Genomic DNA, 26,419 nt, shown 5'->3' on the forward strand with positions numbered 1-26,419 from the left:
GGGATAAAATATTTTAAAACAGACAAAATGTTACTTGAAAAAAAATTCAGCTAATAGACATTAATGATTATTAGATTCCATATTCTCAATATACTTTAAAGAGGCAATCGAACCTCTACCTTTCACAAGGAAGAAAATGTACATAAAAAGCAGTTAAATAAAATGAAGAGATTTACAAAAAACTGAGTTTATGTTACCCTATTATATAACTCTAATATGTTTGTTGTTTCCTTATATTGAAATAAAATCTAAAAGACTTAATGTTCTTTATTTGCTGTTCTACCCAGTCAGCAGCTTTCATTTAGAGATGACTGTACATCACCGTGTTCTTACATCCATGTCTCCTTAAGAAGCAGAAATTAGCTGCTTGGTTTATGTGTATTATTTTAAGTTATCTATTCGCTGAAATCTAAAGTTTAAAGGACTATTATAAGGTTATTACACTGTATAATTTTGCAGGGATAGTTTGTGTATTAAAGGAATTAGCCCTCCAGCTCTCTTTCCACCTTTGCTTTTTTGAAGCTGCACGAACAAAGCTGTTTTGGGAAAGCCCAATGTCACAGTCATCGGTCTTGTCCTACAGGCCTCTGCTGTGCAAATAGCATAAATCTCACTCTGAATTAGGGAAATGCAACTGAAATTAGTGACTATATTAATTAGTTAAATCTTTCATGTTAGACCAAACTATACTGTTTTCAGTGTAGTCACCTTTCTATTCCACATACTGATATAGAGCATTAGATCCCGCAGTTAGATAATTTATGCTTTTAAACTACGTGGATGAAACTCTGCAAGCAGTTTTATAGCTTAGAACTGATTTAAAATCCAGATTCATAGTTGGCAGTGAGGTATTTACCTGAGCTCTTCCCACTCTCATGCCATTTACCAGAGGGTGCTAGCTGATGCTCTGATGAAAAACTTCTTCCTTCATCCAGTCATCTGACATTACCCAATTCACTTTCTAAATCTGATGGCTCAGTTCAGCTCCTGAGTTTTCTAGTCCTGACCCGTGTTTATCTGTATCAACATTTGTGTTCACATTTCGTACTCCAGGGACAGAGGAAGGACCCCCAATTTATTAGAAACACGTGTATCTTAATGGGCTACAGAAGCCTGAGACAGAAATTATTCTTATCCAAGCAGAAGAGTATGTTCTTGATTAAAAAATAAATAATTAAATAGGCAGACACTACATTCAAAGATAAGAATAAACCAGTACAATTCTAGATGATGTTCTACATGCAAGTTCTTCCTTAGTTGGTGTGAAGTTTTCTCTGGTTATTGGAGACGGCAAACTGGTTTCCTTCACCTTGGGCTGGTAAGTGCAAAACTGCAGGTCAAAAGACAGTTTTAAGTATATTGAAATGGATTATGAGGAGTTATTTGCTGGGCTGTGAGTGGGCTGCTTGGTTCACATGCTTCTCATGCAGCAGCTTCACTGCCTGGTGTGGAAACCCAAACTTGTGAAAGAGAGTTCTGTGGAACAGTAGGTAGGGCTTTTGTTTTAAAATTTTGAACAATAAAGGATATTTCAAAATTTCTTCTAGAAAAGGAAAATTGCATGGATGAGTCCTGTCTGCAAAACTTCAGAAACTTCAGATATGTTAGCAAAAGTATGCATGTATATATGCATTTTCACTATGATTTTTAGGCTTTTTCTCCCCTGAAGGAAAAAAAAAAAAAAGGATGATACTTTTGCTTTAACATGTTGACTAAAATGAAAAATAAAAACAAAGTAGTTGACATCTAGAACAATATAAAATGTCCATTTGGATGCAACAGTTAGATTGGTCTGGTGATAATGTTGCTCCCACTTATGAGCTCATTTATGAATTTTTGCACTTTTGAAGGTATCTGAATAGTGCAGCAAATGCAAGAGTCTCTCTCCTTGACTGTGATGCAGGGCTCTGTATCCATTTCTAACCCTCCAGTGTACTCAGCCCACCAGATAAGGCTGGTGGACAGGTGGGAAGTGGGCAGGTGGGCGCAGCTGGAGCAAGGCACTCCCAGGGCAGGGATGGACATGGGCACAGGTGGCCCCCTTGTGACTGACAACCTGTCCTTGCCCCAGTTTGGTGCCCTGGACTCACAGCTCAAGCTTCTGTCAATGTGCCACGCGAGGTTCTGGGGCTTCCTTCTGAAAAGGTGGAAGCATATGGAGAACTTGCACAAGGATCAAAATAAGCAGAACCCTTGTAAAAGTGAGATTTTATTTGCCTTATTGAGAGCTGAGCCAGAGCCCACCAAATATTGAGTCTGTTCTTGAATCTATGTGAATGGCTGCTTCTTGGCTGAAAGCTTGGCTGTTATCATATCAGTGTATTTGACTTAGCTAAATCACTGAAACAAAAGTAAATGCCAAGATTTATTTTTCCCGCAGGGCTTTTTTTGTTTGTTTCTAATTAAAACGTTTAGTCTTCAGAAACTTCCTTATTTGTGTTCTACAGTTATACTGCTGAGTAAGAAACAGGGGGTCTTTGCAAAGGACAAAGTGAATTAGTTTAGCTAACTGCGTCTGAAAAGCAGAGCACGTGAGCTTTTGGCTTGCTCTGAGAGTAACTCGGCTAGCATTTTGGACAGCAAGCTCTCTGAATATCAGACCCAGGAAAAAATGTCACAGATTATTAGAAACGGGATGGATGGGAGCAGGCTTTACTGGAAACGTTGGCTAAGCTTACATTGTAATTGCTCTGCTGAAGCAGTAAACAGCTGCTGATCCTGTGATCTTTCTGCTGAAAAACAAGTATTTATTGTAGTTATTTTTCAGATGTATGTTGTTGTTTGCATGGTATTTCAAGTGTCCTACTTGGTATTTATATTATTAGCTCAGTGTTCTACATTACAATAAATGTGTTTACTTATTACAGAAATACTGACCCTTAAAACATCTGCTTCTCAGCTGAACATCCACAGCTCAGTGGGTGTGGGTAGCTTCTGTTAGCCATTCTTTCATAATATTTTGCAGTCTTTGGCAAGCAGTTTGAGTCAGATTCTGACCTCAGATGCACTTCTGTACAATGGGAATAGCTGTGCTCCAGTCAACAGCATACTTCTAGTTTTATGTCAGTGTTAACTGAGGTCAGAGGACATTGCAGCGAGTGGGCCACAATCCTGTCTAATTTTTGCCTGGCAGAGTTCTTTAAGCAAAAGACATAAAAACTGTAGTGACTTCAGACTGATCCCAAAATTGCCCTCACTCTTCTAGGGATGGAGTGAGAGCAAATGATATGGCAGAAGGTTAATCAAATTGTTATGATGAATTAAGGGTTCTGTGTCTATCAGCATCAGCAGGAGAGCCATAACCACAGTCTGACAGGCTTGGAAGAGCAGTGGCTGGCTGGAGCTTGTCTTGTGGTCTTGTGCTGTCTCTTGCCTCTACCAAATACTGGACCTGAGGGGAATGGTTTAGAGGTTCTTCTGTTGCCTCATGAAGGGGGGGATGGGAACACCCGTCATTTCCTACAGCAGAAGGGAGAAAATGGTATTGAAATCTCTGTGGTTGGTGTTAAAATGGGGAAACGATCATTTGAAGGGCTTTGGTGTCTCAGCAAAAAGTCATCATTTTCCTCTTTCCCCTTATTCTCAGCCTTAGGTCAGTATTTCTCAGCCCAGTCTCCCTTTTTCCCATCCCAAATGAATTTTCCATGGTCTGCCATCCATGCCCACTCTGCCCTTCATGCCTGTGGCTACCATTTCCACCCCTGATATCCCACTCCAAAGCTGTGGAAAGAGCACCCAACTCAGACCTCCCCCCCTGCTGCCATCTCTGCCACTGGCCCACCTTAGAAGCGGGAAGATGCTCAACAGTTCAGAAAACCCTGCATTTGCAGGCAGGATGCCTTCGGTCCTGTATTGCTTGTGGCTATATGTGATTAAAATGTTACAAGGAACCTGTCATCCTTTATAGCACATCTCAGGGCACAACCTTTAGCACGTACTTAACTCTTCACAGTATCACAGTATGTTTGGCAACAGGGAGAATGAGACAGTCCTTTATTTTTTCTGCATTTGTAGGGCATCTACCATCATGGGTCTTGCTAAGTGAGAGAACTTAGCCATTACGGTCATACAAGCAAAAAACAATAATGTAAACCAACCACAGGCCATGTGGGTTAGTATCAGCTGGGACTTCCATAATGGAAAGAGTCCAAAAGTGAAAATGTGGTGTGAATTTAGTATACACAGCATCCCCTAGAGGTTTGCGTTGCAACTTACAGACTGAATAATTGAACAGTCCTTTTCCATAGCTGGCTCCTCTTACAGATACCATCTAGTAATCGTTGTAATAAGAATACATGTTGGAATTAGTTTGTAAGATGAGTCATGACTTGAACAATATTGGTGATATATTTTGGAAAACAAGTCTCATTCTGAAATAGAAAAATATTTTGCAAAACTAGCAACATATCCTTTGCAGATTGGTGGAAAAATTGAGCTATTCTGTATTTCTATTCATTGTTTTATCACCAAACTGTTATTACCCAAGTGTCTTTATTACCCTTTTAAAATTGATTAAATTGTTATATTTTCTAGTACATAGATTTAATGTTGATAGCATTCTTTCTGTGAATCAAAGGGACTCTCTCAAAGAACTTAAGGCAATACGAAATGTTCATCTTAGATAATGGGTATCCAAATCAAAATGCAGTGAAAGTTGGCCTGTACAATAAATAGAAAGATCTTGATATCATTAATTTGACATACAAATAAGCCATATTCACACCCTGAATGAAACCACTTACTACAGGAAAAGATTCAGTGTTTCATCTGAAATTTCTCTTTGATGTGGAAGATAGTTTTGATATTTCCAAGCTGTAGTATTTTATATGCCTCCTTTTGTAAAGGAGGCAAACTCCTGAGCTATTCTGATGTTGGTGATATCCTGCAGAAACTGGTGACTAAGCATGGAGAATACAGCAACAGATGGTATCACCCCACACGAGGTCAGTAAGCTGTGGAAATACAAAACTGCCAATCCTGAAATTGAAAACAGGTGGCAAAAATTTCACTTGGAGACTTGGCATCTGTAAGTAATCAGTTACTGTGAGAGCCTTGGTCAGACACAAATTAACTTCATTGCTGATTGCGTTTTCAATAAGTAAAGGAGAAAGCAGCTGTGTTTGGTTAGAATCACAATACAGGGTAGAAATACATAGAAAGTGTTTAGAAGCACTTAATTTTTTTAATTTTTTTTTTAAGCTGGTTTGAGTATAAACTGTTTGTTAGCTTCTTTTTTTTTAAAAAAAAAAAAGAATATTTTTCTTCTCCCTAGTATTTTTGTTGAGAAAAAAACATTTTACAACAGTTTAGCAATGCTTCAGGAATGAAGGCTTTTTCTCAGAGCTTTCAAACTCTTTCACACCATTCCTACATCACTTTCTGCTTTTAAAAAATGAAAATAAATACATAAATGCAAGACATCTGGATTTTATTTGGGGCTTTTAAATTTCAAATGAGGAAATAAAAAAGCTATTTTGACTAGAGCTGAACTACGCTAATGTGGGATGTTTTGTTCTTGAACTTTGTCCTTGCTGGCAAGTCCTCCTTCTCCCCACAAATAGCAGTTACCTAATTGAAAATGCTAATGCTTGACAGTGACCTGGTGGTGACTTTCCTAGCAATGACAGGAAATTTCCGAGCAGACAATGTGCTAGTGGGTTCTAATTTGAGAAAAATTAGGCTACTTGTACACCAGGCTAAAGTTTAGAATGCTTTCAAAACATATAAAGTTATTACGGTACAGGCAGCCAGCCAACCTGAAGTGTTTTCCATATACAAGGGGAAAAACGGTGGTGTTGATCACCTAGTATATTCTAGATTTAAAGGATTTCAAGTTAGTTAGGCCAAAAAGGTTTGATCCATGGGGAAAAACTTACACAGCAACATTAGAGCTAGACCAAAGTTCAGAACTGCAGTATTCAGGAGGATTTAGAATAGGGGCAATGATATCCTCCTCCACCTGATGTTACATGAGGCATACAGATTTGTAAGAAGGTAGCAGTATCTGTTTCCAGAAATGCAGGAGTCTGTTACACCTGACTTCAACTGCATTTTCCACAGCTGGATGTTTCAGAGAGGCTTCCACCTACAGTCAGACACCATGCCATCCTGGAATTGGATTGACATCAAAGGGATTCTGAACATCCACAACCCCACTGTAAACATTAGATCTTCAGAAGGTTGCATACTTGCATTTACTTATCCCAGAAGAAATTATCATAATTCTAAGCCTTGAACTGTGTGTGGACAGTGCCAATGTAAACAAGGAACTGAACTTACTAATGGGAAGAACCAGAAGATCAAAAGTTGGTGGATATCTGTGGAGACATGTTTCTGGATGTTCAGAAAGTGCTAATAGGTCACCCTGCAAAAATTATGCTTCTTAAAGATGCTTCCATCAGGCACCTGCAAAATGCACTCAGTCATGTCAAGCAATGCTGGCCAAAAGGTTTGGTAATACAAATTGTTCACAAATTCATGTTTCAACAAAGATGTTGCCTCTTGGGCCTACTTTCCAGCCCGTTTGCCATTTCATAGATTATTATCCTCTTTCTGGCAACAGAATAATATTCCTGTGGCAATTGCAGCAATTGCTTACATGGAACAATAAATATCAGCTAAATGTTTAATGTGAGCTTAACTTTTTAAATGTGTTTTAATAGCTGAATACAGAGAAAGCAGCATGCTGTGACTAATCCGCTCTCTGCAGACCACCAGCAAGTACTCCTAATCACTGTAATGCAAAATGTAGGGCTTCCAGATCACTTTGTAAGATTTAAAGATGCCCATTTCTTGGACATATGGTGCATCTTGCAGTAGAAGAATACTAGAATTCTGTCTTTTTCTGAGTTTTATAGCATCTGAGTTTTATAAGAGGCATGAGACAAGCCCGTTCTATGACTAGCAGTTTTATGGTGGTGGTGTATGTTAGATATCAGTAAATTACCTTATTTGTTTTCCTGGAATCTAGACATCCTACTGGACTCAATGTGCACAGCCATTTTATTTATTTCTGTCACTATGTGCATGCAGTGACTTTGCTGTTTTGCTATTGCCTTGACTGAGTGATTTTCTTAGTGATGTATGTCACATTTATTCATGGAACAGCAAGTAACAAATTATAATATGCATAGAAACTACTCTGTAACTTAAAACATGTAAGTTCATTGTCCACAGGTTTGAAGTGTGAAATAAGCCCAGTTCTGTTGCTATGCACTTGTAACACATTTCTGATATTAAGTTCAGATATGATAGGTCCTAAGTTTAAAACTAGAAATAAGATTCCTTTTGTGATACTGAGAAAATATGTGGTAGCAAAATAGAGTTCGAGCTTGTCATGTTGCTTATCAGAGCAGCAATTTTCTGACTCTGGGCGGAGCTGCACACAGTCTTACTCTCCTCTCTGCTGTTTTATCTTCTTCCGACAGGTCACCAGAGAGGATAACATCTAATTTCAGACAGTAAGGTTGGGAAGAGATAGCAAGCAAGTGGGACGAAAGCCTTAGTCTGATGCTACTAGACAGTCTCTGCATGCAACATCATCTTTTCCTCTCTGCTCTGGTCTGCCTCCTCCTCCCTGACAGCTAGGCTAAACAGAAGAGCTGGATGGGGTTCTGAGCAACCAGATCTAGTTGAAGATGTCCCTGCTTATGGAGGGGGGTTGGACTAGGTGACAGTTGAAAGTCCCTTCCAACCAAAACTATTCTATGATTCTGTGGGGTCTGACACCATGCCTCTGCCTGGAACAGCACAAGCTGATCCGGGGAGACCAGGCGCTTGAGGAAAAGGGAAGAGATTATCAGGATAGGAGTATAAAAAACAAAACAAAACAAAAAATCAAAGGGAAACTCAATTTGCATATATTTGAATACCAGTGCATTACAGACCTAAAAGAAATTATTTGAGCTCATGCTTGTAAAATCACTCGCATTTGAAGCTTAAGCTGAAAAACAATCTATTGAGGAGCCCATTTTTCCTGTGGAGAAGCTGTATTAGTGATACTGAGAGTTATCTTGCACAGCTTTCAGCCTCTTTACTTCAGCAAAACTGATGGGAGTAATAAAGTAAGTTGTTGCTTTTTTCCTTCTTACTGCATTTATGTGAGAGGAGGAGGCTGAATGTGCTGTCTTTTATTACTTTTCTCTTGCAGGAGTGGGCAAAAAGCGATATATGCTTCATCCTTTTTTTACAAACATGATACTAGACAGATGCTTAGAAACAGCTTAGCTAAATCATGTGAAGGGAACCATACACTGTGTGGAAAACCTGCAACTTTTGGCATACACAGGCAGAAGTGGAGATTAATTTGGGTCACAAGAAGATGTGAGTTTTTGGTTTACCCTTGAAGAAAAGAGAGGGACAATGGCCACTAGGAGTTATGCAATGGAGTTCAGTTAAATAACAGGCCTTTGAAAGGCCCTGGTTCATGGAAGTGTCAGTGGTTTTGGGGGCTCGTTTAGAGCCAAACAATGTGCCCACATGTATCAAACTATGAGAAACTTCCATATGACTGACATGAAACCGGAAAACTCAGATGTGATACACGGGCTTCAGAAGCAGATTTAGTCTTTAAACAAAGTGGGCATTTGCTGTCAGCACTGGGTAGTGTTTAACAAACTCTTCCGCCCAAATTTGCTTAAGGTTACACATGTGATAAAGGACTTGAGCACCTACAAGCCCAGTGTTTTCATGAAAAAAATCGTAGCTTTCTAACTCCCAAGCAGATTTAAAGCCTTGTGTTAGGTGCTTACTGTTAACACTTAAGTTGCAATCCCAAACACCTGTTTGTGGATCTGGGCGTTACCTGAAAAAGAGAAACAAAAAGAAACAATGCTCATCATATATTTGAAATGCCACATCTTTCTGGGGATTAGCTCTTCAGTTAAGGGCTGCAAAAAGAGACCTAATTTGATCCAGCATGTGCAATGCATTTTTGAGAGTGGTACCTGCAGCTGGTCTTTGCAAGAAACAAGAAAAGCTCTCAGTTTATCTTCTAAGCCCAAGTACTGGTGTCTTCCCCATGGAACCAGGACAGAGAGTTCACGGCTCTCTTTACCCTGGAGGAGGTCTTCCATCTCCTAGCAAGGTGTCCTGCTTTTGAAGTTGTTCCGGAAATTATTGAAGACTAGTTGGAGGAAAAAAGAGGGAGCAGGATGGACAGTTCAGAAAACCCATGGGGCCTATTCTGTGATTCTGTGACTGTCACTAGCCTTGACTGAGGAAGAAAAAGAGTTTACTCTGTGTTTTGAGAGACAGTTCTGTCACAGTGAACATGAGCTTTCTGAAACTGGAAAGCAGAAGCAAGGGAGCTGCTCAGGCAGGGAAGAAAGGTGGCCATTATCTCTTAGTAAGGTGGGAACACAAGGTCTGCCAGAGTCTTTTACTGACTGAGCCTCACTCCATCCTTTACTACTAGGTAGCTCATTTGTCTGAAGAGAAAATACCGTAGATCAGGCCTGTTAACTGCAGTGGGTTTGGAAGTGATGGGTCTGTGGGACATACTGCATAAGGAGAGCCAGCCTCTCCAAGCTTAGAAGTTGCATGTCCAGGACACCTAGGCATCCAGGAATTGGTAATTTATCCCTCTATAATTTAGACATGGAATGATATATCTGTAGTGACCGAGCTGTTTCTCTGTGTGACTAAATTAGGTGTACATGATGAGGAAGGCAATCGCTATTGAGCAAGAAAACAGATTAATGTAAGATTAACTCCTCAGTAAAGTGGAACTGACAGCCCTGTGGAAGATGAGCACTTCTAGAGACTATTAAAGTCCCATTTAAGTTCACCAGGTTGAGATTTGCATGACATGTAAGTGGTTTGACAGTGTGAATGTATGTGGAAGGGAGGCAGAGTTTATGCCATGCTATTTCTCTGTATTGAGCTAATGAGGAACAAAACCAAAAGCACTATGAATATATTATTGAGAAATTTCAGTATGATTTCTAGGGTCATATTCTGTCCAGGAATCAGGTAAATCTTTGCATTGTACTCTTATAACACTGAATGAAGTCTAGCTGTTGTTGAATCAGTTCCATGTTGCAAGATGTAAAGAGTTGGTTTCCAAACCTTACTGTGGCTTCTGTGGCTCTGGATGGGCTGTCAGCCAGTCTGTGGGTTAAAACCTTGGCAGCAAGATGCATTAACATAGAAATATGAGACTGCTGTAAAAGATGGCTTTTTGGGCAACTGGCTAGTGCTTTACTGTCATTGAATCTCAAGGACAGGGTATGGGGAATCACAGCTGACTGCTGGCACTGTGCTTTGGAAAGGAAAAAAAAATAGCATGTTGAGACAGTGTTGATCTGTGCTTGTTAGGAATAAAATCTGTAGTGGGTAGAACAGGAAGAAACAGGGGTGATTTTTCAAATATATTTTATGGATCTATCAGTCTCTGTCTAACAAATAGGCCACATTTTGGCTGACTTGTTTTCTCAAATCCTCCTGTACGTGGAGTAATCCTGTCTTTGATGAATAAGCCAGGAAGAGGCAAACATTCAAATGTCATTGTGTCTAAAACCTTTTAAAACCCACTATACTCCAGACATTTTTTTTCCAGACATTTTTTTTCCTCTTTCTTCTTTGATTTTCCCTTCTAACTAGTGATAATAAAGAACCTGAGCAACAGCTGGAGCAAGTTACTGAATAGAAGTGTAAATGCTCTGCACCATCATGGTTACCCAAGAAGGAAACAGATTTCCTTGTGAAGGTCTCTTCCTCACAGAGCCATCCCTTCAGCTCTCATAATGCACTGGGCAACATTTGCAGGCATCTAAGTCACTGAGTCTATCAAGTTTGAGCTCCTATAAGCTCAGCTTCATTTAGAAAATAAGCCCCTCCAAAGCATTAAAGTACACTTGCGTTTTTTGGTGAGTTTTTTTTTTTTTTTTTAAGAAATGTACCGAACCATCTTGTTCTGTGTGTTGCCTCTGTTTTTTTTTTACCCTCTGAAAAGTGAAATAACATACTCTTCATGTAATGATCGATGTGTAATGATCTTCACACATTACATAACATCCTATCTTCCACTTAGAAAAGCACGAGGCACAGCAGAGAGGGTTGTAAATCTGTCCTTTCCTAAGTGTAGAATGATGTAATTTAAGCTGGCTCATCCCTGCACGGCTTCCAAGGCACCATGTGCTTTGCAGTGCAGCAGTATCTGTCTCTGCCTCCTCATTAAGAAAATGCACAGATGAAACATTCATACACGGCACACAAGCAAAGCCACCCCAGCAGGAGTTCTGTGATGCTGTTTATGTTTTTTCTTGAGAATGTTGTGGTAGAATTGGAAGATTTGTAATTAAAAAAAAAAACAAAAAACAAAAAACAAAAAACCACACCATATTTATTTGATCTTTTCCCAGAATTTGTCTATCCAAATAACTGAATAACTGAGTTCCGTGTTAGTTCCATGTGTTAAAAGTGGATGAGACCAATGCAGTTTCCTCATTTTATTTTGGGGCAATGGAAGTGCATGTAAACAGTGTAAAACGTAATATATTATAAATCAAAAAATGCCCATACTCTATTTGTAAATGCTAAAACCCCTTTACAGGAGTTGAGTCCTTCCAGTCTTCTTGGTTCATTAAAAACTGTCCTTTCTGCACTTTATCTGCACAGTCCACAGTACTGCTTTGTCTGTCTTTTGGGAGAACAGAAAGGCAGTATTCAATACTCCATATATCGGGCAGTCCAATTAAACATTTGTGAGATAATTTCATTGCTTTGACAAGTTTCAAGATTGATGCAATATTTTCTCTTCTGTTTCCCCAGTATCTCTGCCAATTTTCAAATGGATTATTTATTTTCTGCCAAAGAATGTCTTTCTATCATTCATATCTCTAACTGGCTTAATTCTTATTTTTATGTCTCTGCTTCTTGATTGGTTTAATACAGCTGTTCTTTGACCCTAAATACATATCTACAACAATTCCTCCTTAATGTACCATTTATTTAATTTTTTTTGTTCCAACATCAAGTCTAGCAATGCAGATTTTTGTGCCAGAGCTTAAGAACATTCTCTGCTCTAAATTCCTCCCATTAGTGTGCTAGAAACATGATGTTTTTCCTCAGTAGATCTCCTGATGAAGCTAAAATGAGAATTTTTCCTGAAAAGGAGCTGGAGGCATTTAGACCAATTTTAATTTCAGTGACAAATTTAATCTTTGTTTGATAAGACAGAAAATAGTTCGCCCCTGCACAGTAAGAGAGTCTGGAAGAAATAAACAATGGTATTTCAGTAATAGAATAGTACATAGCTATTATCTAGTGCTTGTCATCAGTAACACAGAATATGTTTAACAGACAAAGCCAGTATCATTATCTGCCTCTTACAGATAGCAAAAGTGAAGCACCCATTGAACTATTATGCAAAAATACTATAAAAAATTAAGTAAACCAGGCTTTCACAGTACATTTTTATTTCCTTTTATTGTATCCATTTCTACACCATTTCTACACCATTTCTTTTGTGCTTCCTGTAAAGTTGAAAGGTTCTGACTTTTCTAGTGGTTCACATTACGGAGGGCCATATCTACAGTACTGACTGCATCAGGCCAGGTTGGAGCCCTTATTGTTTAAAATCATTATTATGTTTTCAAAAGCCCTGAAAATACCCTATGGATAACAATGAAAGGCAATAGATCTTCTTTTTTAGAAGTTTTGTGCTATTATTTTTGAAGAAATGATGGAACTGCGTAAATGTATAGAGAAATTTAAGTTGAACAGCAATTGTGAGTTGAGAGTGAAGAGACACTGAAACAAGATTCAAGCTCTTCTTTCAAAAAAATTATCATTGTAATTTCTTGACCATCCCATCTCTATGGAAAAAGCCTCAAGAATAAAACACAGTAAGCATAATTCAGTGATTCTGTAAAGCCAAGAAAATAAGGTCAAAAACATTTTGAGCATTTTAAAGTACTAATATTTAATGTAATTCTCAGTCATTGCTGACCTAAACATGTAACCCCACCACATAACCATGTACAGAAAATGAAGGAAGAAATTAAATTTCCTTCTTTAATTCATAGTGAAAATGAAGGGGTTTAAATTTTAAGTTCTGTTTGAAATTACTTCATGCATTTTAGCACTGAGCTGAAGGAAAGCCCAAGTTATGGCTCCACAAACAGTTGTAAATTTTAACTTTGACATCTCTGAAAACTTTCCTGTACAGGACAGTGGAAGAAAAGTCATGCAGCTTTTTTCTTCAGCTTGTATAATGTCAGATACTATTGCATTCCTTGCTACACATTTCTGGGCAACAGCAATTACTTGTTCTTTTTCCAGTTTTCCAAATCCTGAGCTCCGTGAAACGTCTAATACCGCAAACCACTTCCTTTCTACTCCTGCAAGCGGGTCGGAGGGAACTGAGGACACAGCAGGAAAAATGTGTCATGGTTTAGTTGTGCCAGGACTATGTTGCCTGATCTTCCTAGTTTGAAGGTGTACAGGTTAGTTTGGGTTCTGAGTGGTGGCACTCTTTACCTAGGCTGTATTTTGGCCTACTGACACAGAAATTAGTCAGAAATTAGTAAGGGGCTTAAGAGTTTGTCCCTTTTTGTAGACAAACTTGTTAACAAGGTGATTCCAGTCTGTTGGGCACTCCTGATTAGGGAGGAGAAGAAAATTTTGATGTGTGTGTCTATCAGTGTTTGTTGTACCCAATGAGGTGTTATGCTGCCTTTCTTATTTCCACCGCGTTGGGTTGCTCAGATATTAATCTGTGCCAGTGAAGGTGATGTTGTGTATACACGTATGTACAGGTAGTTCCGTCGTGTTGATATGTGAGTTTTGTTTTCTTCTCTGTATCTTTTTGCTTGAGCTACCAAATCCAGCATAGTGGCCTTTGGTGTGAATGCTAACACCGATCCTTATGCCTTATGACTCAAAGTCAGCCTGACAGGGCTACCCAGGCAGCCAATTACCCTCTGATACTGCTCCAACACTCGTGAGTGACAGGCCTGTGGAGAGCTAATTGATGGTGTCTTGGCCAGAGTGGTGTCCGTGGAATTGCTGCTCTTTGCCTCTGCAGACCACAAGAAGTCTAGCGCTGTATGTGCTGATCTGTTTTTCAAGCAATGGGTTTATGTGTCTCTCAGCCCCTGTTTTTTCCTTGGGCTGAAAATGAAGATAGCCCTTCTACCAGTTTCATTTGCCATTGGCTGCTGGGAAGGGTGCAGATTAGCCAAGCTAACACAGTTTGGCACATCCCAAATATTTGCTCTCTTCTCCCTCAACAAGTCATGCAAAAGGACTTCCAAACATATGCTGCAGTTCAAATTATAAATTACTATTTCATTTTTGTATGCTTTTCTCTGCTGCCCAGAAACAGAAGTTAGTCCTAACAATGTAACTGCAAAATTGTCCATCTAATTTTTTAACTCTGTTTTTGTAATCTATACATCTGTGCACAATTGGTGCCTATCTTCTAGAGGAATGGATTGCTTGCTGGTTCTGGTTAAGCCTAAATCTAGAGGAGAAGCTGACCCACCATGGGGCTGGCATCCTTGGATTGTTCTAGTGCACAGGTTTGCTGTGTCCTTCAGGAAAAAGAAAGATGCTTTCAAATTGGAACTGTGGGGTGGAAACATTGGAGATTGTAGTATCTGATGTTGGCAATTGTACTGTAATCCAGTTATTGACTAGAAAAAAGCCTTTCTAAACTTTTCTCCAATGCCTTTAAATAATGTACAGTTGGTATTAGTATTCTCTGGAAAACCTTTGAATCTAGGTTGGAAAAGCATGAATTTGCATATAAATAGAATATTATGGTGAGAACACCATTTCTCTTAGCAGGACAATTTTTTGTTGAATTCTTTGGTTTTTTGCTACTTTTTACACAAATAATTTTGTGGTTTAGCAAGAATTTGTGATATAGTGAAGTCTGGACAGAAGATACATAAATTATACATGAATGAACATTTTGACACTATTGCTACAATGGTTAATCAGAAAACCTCAGATGATTTAAAACAATGTTAACCTCCTGTTTTTCTGTTCTGTAGTTTGATAATCCACAAGAAAATAGAACTATGAACATTTTGAGTTGTGTGCCAGGAACATAAGAACATTATAAATATTCTTCCCTTTGCTTTATGTGGAAGCTTGGTATGTGATAAATATTCACCTAAGTACACTTGGTATGTGCATTGCTGATGATTGTTAGAAGTGCTACTGGCAATGTGGATATGAAACCTATTTGTACAGTGTGCAAACATTAAGTGATGTTAATCATGCTGAATATGGGGAGCTGAAGGTAAAAATCTGGAAGAAAGAATCCCAGCACTGTTCACTGTCTCAGGAAGCACCTCTTTTCTGCTAGTCAGGTGAGATTAGGAGAGTCAGGATTCCCTTTTAAAATGCAAGATTGTGTCCTGGAAAGGAGAGGAAAACAAGAACCTGGAAGCATACCTTTGAGTAAGCTTAAATTTACAACCCTACTAGGAAATTTTTAGGGATCACCAACTGAAAAAAAGAGGTTGAAGGCCAGTGTTAATAAATGGTCGTATGTATAACAAAGACCAAAGGTATGTAAAGAGAAGCTATACTGGAGTTACAGCATCTAAGACAAGCAACACTTAACAAGAAAAAAAACTCTTTACTTTCCCATTTTTCAGTTGGAGAAAGTATTTCAGTTGTGCATTGTGTACTGAGTTTAGATAGGTACTAATAGTATGAGTTTGACTTTTTTCATGTGTTCTTTGAGGTCCAGCTCTCTGACCTGATCCACCTGAAAGCTCTGGAAAATATCACATCAGTAACAGCACATTTGTGGAGTTTTAAATTAAATAAGAACTACAGAATTCTGGCTGTTCTTTTTTTTTTTTGTTAATAGGGATGCTGAGTAGTACTCAAATTGTATTTGCCATGGCTGGGTATCTAAGCCTATTAGAGGGTTTTTTTGTAAGGAAAGGCTAAACTAGAATCAATTCCATCTTGTTTTTCTGTGGTTTCTTTTCAAAGTGATTTTGTCTCCTTATCTCAGAAAGTGGAGGGTTATAATAAAGGATTATACTCTGCATTGTTAGCGTAAACATAATTGTGATTTTTCTGTTCCAAAAGCAATACCAAAGGTCTCTGCCTCTGGATTGCAGATGTGCATGAGACATGCAAGAGCCTAATAGGTGTAAAATGTTCTATGCCCTCCCTTTCTGTTACCATCCAGGTTACCTAGACTCTTGTCACTGTTTAAACCTCAGTTGTGAAAGCAACTTCAGTCTATCTAGATTGTGTGTGTAAAAAAATTTAAGGACATCAAATGATAACACATTTTTTTTCTTTTAAAATCTTCTTACTATAATGGCCTCAAAATCTTGATACTAGTTAGATTTATAATGATATCTGATAACACTGTTTACTGATCAAAACTCTCTCCCTTCTTATTACCCAGCATCTTCAAGGCTGCAAGCCTTCTTTGAGGCATGAGTTTGGTTTGGGGTTTTTTTGTTCTGCAATAAACTTCAGTCCTTGTCCCCAAGTGGAACTAGCAGGAAGAGTAGCAAAACTAATCCATAATACATAATAAATCAGATGGCTCATAAATTCAACATGCACGTAAATTATTGTGGTTATGTATCTGGAGAGTATGTATGAAACAAGAATTAGACCATAATTCCCAAGTACTGATGTTCACTAATTAAAGTTATGACATTGTTACCAGTGGACTCAGGCTCCTGACTTTAACAATTTTAATTTAGGAGTACAATTACATAAATAATTTCAAAATGAAAGTAAATCAGACAATAAACCCCAGCCCCTCCTCCCCAGCAGTTGTAGTTGTGACAAAGATAAATTTCTGGAAGTGTGGTAATATGCACTTTGGGACCACTTACAGTAGTGAAAAATAATTATTGAACAGAAGGAGGTTGCAAATGGAAAATTCTGAATTTATATTGTTGATAAAATGCATATGTAAGGAAATTACCAGTTATGTTTCTTCCCTGCCATAGTACCTACTATTATTGATACTAACTCTGCATTAGAAGTGAGTCTTAGTAGCTGTTGTGTAATTGCAAGAGAAACATTTATCAAGGTGGTGTTATCATTTTAGACATTATTTGCTGTTCTGAGCATACAATTCAACAGCAGTACTTTCAGAACTGTGATCATAATCTATCACTCAGTATTTTGTTATTGTTAACCTCTGACTCCATTTGCATCCCCTGTTTGGTGAAAATACAATCATCATAAGTATCATTCTCACACATAACATTATTTTAGGAGTCTCAGCCATGCTTTAAAAAGAAATTGTCAGGTTGTGGTCTTTTGTTGTTTTTAAAATCATGATAGAAACTGCCACAGCTGCATGTGTGTTAATTGACAGTTTTTACAAATCATGTAATTTGTAAGTTTGCGAAGACATTTATCCTATCATTACCATGGGCATATTGAAAGTCAAGCATATCTGTTATTTCTTTCCAAAATTAAGGTCAGAAAAATTGAAATGGTCCTAGTCCCATGAATGACGTGCAGCAGAAAATAAAGGCTCTGTAGTGTTGAGCTGTTCATAGGCAGAGATAATTTAAACTGGAAATTCTTCTTATGAGAAGCATGATTGATTTCACTGCGATACTGGGCATTCATTATATGAGCACTCTACTTGGAGAATCCGTTAAAGGAACATTTATGTTTTGAAGAATCTGTCACTTCATGGGTCCAGTATTCATATCTTCCACCAACATTTTCTGGTTTCTCATCTTTACTAATAAAATGGTCATAGAAGAAATAAAGATTCGTGAAACGGGCTGTAGAAAGTTACTTAAATTAAAAGAGCATCATGGCATTTTCAGTTCCTTGATGAATAAATTTGATTTTGCTGGTATTTGGGCTCTGGCAGATTTAGAAAGATGATACTATCTCTCACAAGCAATCTGTTAAATGGAGGTTTCAATATGTATTTCTGGGACTTCAAAAAAAAGTCTTGTTGATTATGATGCAGTTATGAAATTAGTCAAATTGCAGAGTTGGCCTAAATATGTGCAATCATGAAATGTAATTAACACGTGTTTTTTAGAAATCCAGGTCTGAAATTCTAATGTGCTGAAACATTCCACAAACCTCTCTTTGACCTCATAGAAAAAGGAAAAAACAAACAAACAAAACAAACAAAATAACCACCGCAGTTGAATGAGTGGTAGATAATTTACCTATTTGGCTTTTTTGTTTCAAAATACACTTCCTTTCTTTTTCAATTATATTGCTGTCCATAAAAATTTCAATGTTTCTTTTACTTGTAAAATGTGAGCTAGATCCTAATCCTAAATAAAGCTTTATGCAAACCAGATTTCCCTACTAAATCAAAGTTGTCTTAATTGTCAAGCTCTGCTGTTTCAATTTTATTTTATTTACTTAGAATTTTCCTCTTTTTGTTTGAGTGCAGACTTGGCAAAGCAGAGAACCTATGCCCTTGCCATAGTCAGGTGGCATCTTCCCTTTCTGCAAATCTTTCTTATATAGCCCAATCCACATTTCTAATCTGTAAGAGCTGCTTGCATAATTCAGAATATTGAAGTAGACAAACTTCTCTGTGTATTCAGTTGTTGTCCACTTTCAGCATTGATTTATGTTAATGATATCTGTTAAGAAGTTCTGTGTATTTCTGTAGCACAGGACACACATCTTCCTGCCAAAAACCTTAGACTAGAAGAGTCACTTCAAAGGTCAGGTGTTGATGTACAAGAAGGCACAGGTTTTGGTATGTCCTCCATCAGGTTAGCTTAATACAGTTTAAAAACTTTTTCACTAATAGTTAAAATGCAAGCTAAGTTAGTAAAAAAAAATATTATCTGGGTATATGGTGGTTTAGGCAATTGATGCCAAAATCTTTTAAATGTCTTTTAGCTGTGAGCATGTAAGAAGGAAATTTAAAGCACGTGTCTTAGATGTGAGCAGAAGTAAGCCTGTGTGTAAATTTCAGCTATTCCCCTTCCCCAGTTTCCTCTCTAAATATTCTGCATAGGTCCTTCGAGTTTGTGTAAATCATGTCCCTATAACCTGAAAGCATTTGGTGGTAATTCTGATCAATAATATTGACAACAAAGGGCTGAACTGGCCAACTAGACCGGAGTTTCTGAACTTACCAACAGCCAGTCATTAACTCCAGATCATCGCAGAGGAATGAAAGCTTTTTATAGATTTGTTTCCCTCACCCCCACCCTACTGCCTTTCTAGCTTTATTCAACACAGAGTTGAAATTTTAAATTTTTACTTAACCCAAGGGGGAAAGGAGCTGCAGACATAATGATTTTCATTGCTAATTTTTATGAAAACTTCAAGGACAAGAGCTGAAAGATCAGACCAAAACACCAGCTCAATTACATATTCATTGGAAAGTCCTGTAGTCTGTTTTCACTGCTTCCAAAATATTGCAGTACAATATCACTCTGCAGACCTTCACTCTGAGGTATTTGCATGCTGGTGGCAGACCTATATATAACACTCTTGTGTTTTGGACATAAAAATATCAGCTGAAAGCTGTAATTCAAATTTTAAATGATTTGAAGGCTGCTTGTAGTTCTGAGCCTCTGCTTATACAGGCTGAACAAGTTACTACTCATTTATGTTTTCCAATATTATGATTTTATTATTAATCAGATATTACAGCATTTGGCCGCTTTCCAATTGATTTGAATGACATCTTCTCCTTCAGTGTTAATTAGGTGCAAGCTCAGAGATCTAGAAGATAAGAATATAATACTTTGGTACATTTCCTCTAAAAAAGCCTTTTATGTAGTTTATTATCTACACAGGGATTTCAACCAGAAACATGAAATAGTTCTAACTTGTAAAGTATTGGAATTGTATGTCTCTGAATGTTTTTCCTTCATGAGCTGCTTGAGTTTAGAACTTGAAAATTAAATTATCTCTCCTTGTTTGTCCCTTTCCCAGCATTAGAGACCTTTTAGGATAAACCAGAGATACCACACTGGATCAGATCTGGTCTGGCTAAGCCCATCATCTCTCTCTCTCCATCCCCAGTAGCTTAAGGAAAAGGTTTAAGGAAGGAGGAAGCCTACAGTGAATTTCTCTCTTTATTCCCTTAGAACACATGCAGATTTTCTCTCACATTGAAGCTTCAGTATTCTGCCAGTTTAGGACAGTTAACTAGTGTAGTGGTAACATTGGTAAAAGCTTTCACAGATAATGGTAAAAAAAGAAAAACATCACATGAAATATCTCCTCCTTCCCAGCACATGAAAACATTATCAGTTCATGCTTTTAATTCTTGCTGCTATTAAATTTAGAAAGATATAAGGCATTGTGAATACAGTTAGATGCTTATAAAGCTTCCTTGTGTCAGTGTAGCTTGTACCTTTAAAGTAATATTTATCAGTGTAATGGCAGTAACAACATGGTTTAGAACATTTTCCATTTCAAGCGAAAAATCACATAATTAGAACAGTTGAAACAGGATAAAAGTTGTGCATTGGCAACATCAAAGGCTTCTCTAACAGGGAATGGCCCATGCCAAATTTTGCAGATGCCGTGATGCAATTATACTATAAAAGATTATTATGAAGAAGAAAAGTGTTTGAATTTTCAAGCCAGTAGAAATACCTGAATGTTCATATCTCCTTTTTTTCTCCAGCACTATATTATTATTATTTTAAAAAGCAGTTTATGTTACAACACCTTAAAGCTTAGAAACCACATTAGTTTCTCTTCAGGATATATAAAAAGTATAATTGCTTTTCTTTAGAGAGAAGGCTCAGCCTGAGGTGAATAGGATTTAAGACTCTCCCCTAACTTTCACATTTTCTATTTTCTAATTTTGGTGCCTGCCTCAACATGTTGATTGTTGACCAGAAAAAGAGCAGGCTGCAATGGGAGTGCAAAACGAGGGTAAATATGTTTTTTACCTCTCTGTTTTTACCTCACAAAGGGCAGCAAGGGAAGATGCTTGAGAAGAAGGGAGCGAGGTCCTGCAGACACATAGCTATTGCACTGTGACCCCTGTTTATAGGTATCTGATGCTCCCCGTGCCCCACAGCAGGCGCTGAGGTGTCTTAGAGCTGCAGACATGGCTTGGGTGGGAGGACAAACACTGTCTCCATGGATCCAGCCTCAGGCATCGTGTATCACAGGCAGAAAGTGCCTCTCCGCAATTGTATCTGAGAAGGCTGCTGTGCCTGTCAGCTTTCTGATGCCCTATCCCCGTAACTCCATGGTGAGTGCCTCCAAGCTGAAGCAGAGAGGGCAGCTTTGAATGGATTTTGATAAGGACCAGGGAGGAATAAGTCAGTTCATCTGCTGAGCTGTCCCTCTGCATCTGGCAGCTGATTGCCTGATACAAGAAGGAGTGCAGTGGCAATTTGTTGAAGACAAGTGTTCTAAGGCTTTTAAGAAACACAAGGAAACAGGTTTCAAAAAGTCACCAATTAAAAGAAATCTGATTATTTGGGGTCTGAGCACAGTTATGGCCTAAGATTGTTTATTTTGCATCTTTGTTAAATTCTGATTTTTCTAGATGACAGAGCACCTTTGGCTCACATTAAATTCAGTGTAGTTGACCATGATCAAATAGCTTAGGAAATAAGTTTAGTAGATGTGGGGGAAATTGATAGAAAAGTGGAATCACAAAGAACCTAAATCATATTAGAGATTTTTTTTCTGTACCGTAATTCTTTCTGGTCTGTCAAGAACAATGTCTGCCAGATTCTCCTATATCCATGATGCCTGTACCTGTTCTTGCTATGGTGCAGTAAAATCTTAATTCTTATTTAAACCTTTGACAGATATTTTTCTATTTTTTCCATCTCTTGTGTATCTAGACAACGTATGCAATGCTTAGTAAGGGCTTAGAAGTGGTGCCTTCTTTTGGTCAGAAGTTTCTGCCAAACAGAATAATGGAAATATTGGTAAAAATGATGTCTAACCTTTCAGTATTTTCATTTTACTTGGCCACTTCTCTTGAGACTTCATTTGGAATCTCGCAGTTCTGTTTTTTGAACAATATCCCCTATATGGAAAGCACAGAGAACCCCTCCACTTCTCCTTTTAGACCTAAAGACAGTATGAAAAGCATATCTGATTTTCAGTGTAAAGTTTGCAAAATTACTCTACCCCCCCTTAAAGGTGTTAATTGAAATAAATTAACAAAAATACTTTCACTGACTTTTGGATTGGGCAAAATTGAAACTCCTGAAGAGTTTATGAGTTTGTCTTGATGATGGTTTTACTAGCGTGAAAAGGTTGTGAATGAACATGAATAAAAGACAAAAAGAATATGTAAAACATACCACTCAACTGCTCACCCTCTGCAGGGGATATAGTAGGTGTCTGCAGACTTCACACGTCATTTGCATTTATCACGTACACAATGGGGAAGCTTTATTTTTACACTGGAACAGATGTTTATGGGAATTTCATGCCTCTCATAATGTTTATTCGGCTGCCTTGCACCATGGCTTCCAAGCTCTTTCCACACAAGATCAGTAGCAAAAGCTCAGCCCCTGCCAGTGTTTCTCTGCCTCTTCTTCGTTTTGCTATATTAACTTTTTTTTTTCCATAGATTTCTTTTATTTTGAAAAGTGGCATTTATGGGTAAGCAAGTAGCATACTTACAAAGATTACAGGGAAATCTTTTCCCATACATAAAATAAGCAGGACAGTAAAACATTTTGGATGTTTAGAGGAGTCTATAAAACTTAGTCAAAATTCTTGAATTTCGTGGAAGTATAATATGCTGTCTCTTCTTTTAAAATCTTATGCTGCTGTAGAGGCTTTATCAGAGAGATAATTGGCTGAGCTATGGATTGGTTCAAAACATAAAATTGAAATATTATAATACTATTTTTGAGTTTTCAGTTATGATTAGTAATTCAAAGTTCCACTCACTTATCATCTTCTTTTTTTTTTTTCCTGTCAAACAGTTGTGTTTTATGACGTTGTTCAGAGCTTCCCTCGAGTGGAGGAAAATGTGCAAGTGGATTCACATGTAAGCAGCCACAGGTGGAGAAGGCACTCAGAGTCTCTCAAATCAGTCGACACCAACAGAGCCAGCATGGGGCAGGATTCCTCTGAGCCAGGGGGTTTCACAGACCTGCTGCTTGAAGAGGCACATGACAACACCACCCAGATTGAGGTAGAATTTAATTCTATCTATTTTTTTTAATTCAGTTTTTTATCTTTGATCGAGGGTTAGTAAAAAATTAAGACATTTATTTCAGTGTGCATGAACATTGGCAGAGGAAGAGAACTTCATGGTCTGTATTTGTGATCATGTCAGCACATGGAAACCAGCACAAAACAGGGTCTGGACCCTGTCCTGTCTGACTTTTGAAGAGAGTGTCTTGAGGATGTCTGTATCTCTGCTGGAAAACAGTTATGGGAAGTTGAGCATTTTTGAAGTTCTTGCTGGAGAACTGGGAAATGAGTTAGTATTAAAAAAAATTAATTATTTATTAAAAGTTTGCATAAACTTCTCAATTTGTGGGATTTTTCCTGGTCTTTATGTAGAGTGATAGCCAAATATGAAGGAGGAAATGAAATGGCCCTGGAGACATAAGAAACTGGAAAGAATTCCAGGTTGGTCATTAAAAGAATTTGTCCATAATTTTGATTGTTGATTTTCCAGAGAATAATAACATGGATCAAATCTACCTAAATGAAATCTTGGGATGTTCTCTCCCTGTTTTATGGCTTAATTCAACTTTTGATTGCTTGTTTAAAAAACTTTGGCTCCCAGATTACCCTCATATTGACATAATGTAAATCCAAGTAGGCACCAGTTCTGTCTATAAAGTTGCTCTCAGTTTCAAGTACTGTAGGGAGAATTTATTTTGTATTTATACACAGGAAGCAAGTGTTAATATTATAATTATTATATTTTTATTGATTTAAGTATTAGGTTTGGGATTTCCTATTAATAAAATCTACATCCTGGTTTCCAATAAAATACAGCTTGGAATAAGTTTCACTTAATATTTTCAGTCAAAATATTCTGCTTCCACAGCAACAGTGCCATTTATTTTTCAGGTCTGAGGAGCTCATTCTCAGACAAACAAAACAGTTTTCAGATTTTGAGTTGTTATCTTACACAATAACAAAAGCAAAGCAATATACAACCCATCTTTAGAGACAATGGTGTCTCTGCAGCACGAGTCGAAAAATAACAATGCTTTCCGAGAGATATGTTTTGCATTTGCTGTTTTTTAAGATTCTCAGTTGCACAGTGCTAATTATGTTTCTTCTTTCGTAAACATGGAAATTGCTAGTTGGTAAATCACAATTTTGCATTGTATGTTCATGTTATTATTTGTCTTTTTGCTGCCTGTATTCCCCATCTGGCTATGCTTGTAGCAGTTCACTAAGACATGACACAGATTGATCCTTCTTCGAATTATTTTAGCAGGTGAAGTGGAAGATGTTACAAGCATATTTGTGTAGCTGATGTTTCCATGGCTTACCAGTAGATCCCCATGCAGTATCTCCATTTGGTTGAGTTGCAAGCTCTTATGAAGCAAAATGGGCCAGAGCTTCCCCTCTAACACTCATATCTGTCAACATTCAGGAAAAAAAATGAATGCTTGCAAATGGACATCTGTAGAACAGTGTTTTTCCAGGGACAACTTTCCTGTCTGATTAATGTTCTTATGGTGTCTTAACCTCAAAAATATATCACCCTTAGTTTATTGAATTCAGGTTTTGTGTTCTGTCACGGCCCTCTCTTTTTCTAAACTCTTCTCGGCACAATAAGATAACCAAGTTGTGGTTTTACACGTTATCGGATTCTGTTGTAAATCCCTACTGCAACACACAGGCATTTTACAGAAAAAACCCTTGATGCCCAGCTTTGTAGAGGAGGTAAAGCTTACAACACATATTCACAGCGAAAGAATCCAAATGTCGCAAAGTCTTCTGCAGCTTGGGAGCTTAGCGGTGATGCTGGAGAGCGTATTGATTTTTTGAAACCCTGTGCATGTTGCAGTTCTTGTTGAAGAAAATCCAGACAATGGGTGCTACCTGCCACTCATATTTAATGACACTACAGAATTACAACATTTCTCCATTGCAGATGCTTTTCCTTTCTAAAATATTTTGTAGACTTGTTATGCAAATGTGGAAGATGTCTTTTGCTGGAAGGCTAACAGTAATGAGCATATCTTTAATTTTCACTTGATATTATTTTCTGTTCTTCTTTATAATGATGAGGCTACTTTTACCCAGCTTTAAAAAAAAAAAACAAAACACCTCTCCAGCACCCCACCAAAAAAAAAAAAAAAAAAAAAAGGCAAAAACCACCAAGAAACCAAAGAAACAAACAAGGACAAAAGAGAAGGTGGTATGCAGAAATTTCTGCACACAATTTAAAAATCAGTCTAAATATTTCCAGTATTATCACATCTATGCAATAATAATGTGGAAAATAATTAAATCAACCTGCGTGGTGGAGCATAGCTTAGTTCCACTGGCTTTTCTTTATATTTTCAGCTAATGAAACTTTTCAGTTGGAATTACTGGGAGTTTTGTACCTTCACAGTAGCATCATCCTGGGTCTCTCATCATGCAGAGGCTATTTTAAGATCCACTTGAGTGGAACATGAAGTTCAGGTCTTCATGGACAGCCATAGAAAGTGCATTGTAAATCAGTTAATCACATCTTTGCAGTAGCCAGGATGGACCTGCTCCAGTATATAGGGAAGATTATAATGGCCAAATTCTATTTAGAGGTGCTGTCTCTCTGGTCCAAGAGCTGGAGTGGTACAGCCACTAGAGACTCCAGGACATTTGCTGTTGCTCTGCGCAGTGCTGTTTTGCTTCCTCTAGTTATTTAGCAGTGTGATTTGGGACAGAACTCATACAAAATGATGGACATATTCAGGTGTTTTTTTGAATAAAGATGTTCTCTTCAACTGGACTCTGTGGAAGTTGAACTGCATTGCAGAGACTAACTGAAGTAGTGGCTATAGTTATTTGATGTGCAGGACCTTCAGAAATGAGCGGAACCTTGGGATGGAGAAGATGACCTCCAAGGCCCATTGTGTTGCTGGAGAATAGGAATTTTGTGGTGTGGCAGTTGTGGCAGTAAAAACCCACATTTATTGTTTGTTTATTGTGCTCAGGACATTCAGAAGCACCTTTTATTTAGAATTAATAGAGCCTAGCAAAGGCAATGTGTAGGGTGAAATTTGTTGCTGCAAACACTTTAAGTCCTTGAAAAAGCAATGAGTATGAAAATACATCTTAATGAATATATCTAGTTGGGCAAGTCTTCTTTCAAGAAAGGAGAAAAATAGGATAAACATACTACCTACCTTTCTTCACATATATAAAAGAAATGTATGCACTATAATAATTCTCTGTTATTAAGCAAATGACTTTACATGTATTAATATTGTTAAACTCAGATTCATGGTCATGGCATGACTGACCCTTCTGTTAATCCCTGGAGCACTGCAAATGTAAAGATAATGAACGTGGG

The 26,419-nt window shown here is 37.8% G+C and overlaps 1 protein-coding gene across 1 annotated transcript in view; it reads left to right on the forward strand.

The window, feature by feature from the left end:
* Positions 1-26,419, forward strand: part of PLXDC2 (plexin domain containing 2) — a gene marked incomplete at both ends in the record, with an annotated part of 263,909 nt that overhangs the window by 96,704 nt on the left and 140,786 nt on the right. Inside the window, one exon of the mRNA XM_080338898.1 lies at positions 22,869-23,080. Coding sequence (XP_080195024.1) covers positions 22,869-23,080 — 212 coding nt within the window. The remainder of the gene's footprint in view (positions 1-22,868; positions 23,081-26,419) is intronic.

The sequence above is a fragment of the Nesoenas mayeri genome (assembly GCF_963082525.1).
Source record: "Nesoenas mayeri genome assembly, chromosome: 2".
In the NCBI taxonomy this organism is placed as follows: domain Eukaryota; kingdom Metazoa; phylum Chordata; class Aves; order Columbiformes; family Columbidae; genus Nesoenas; species Nesoenas mayeri.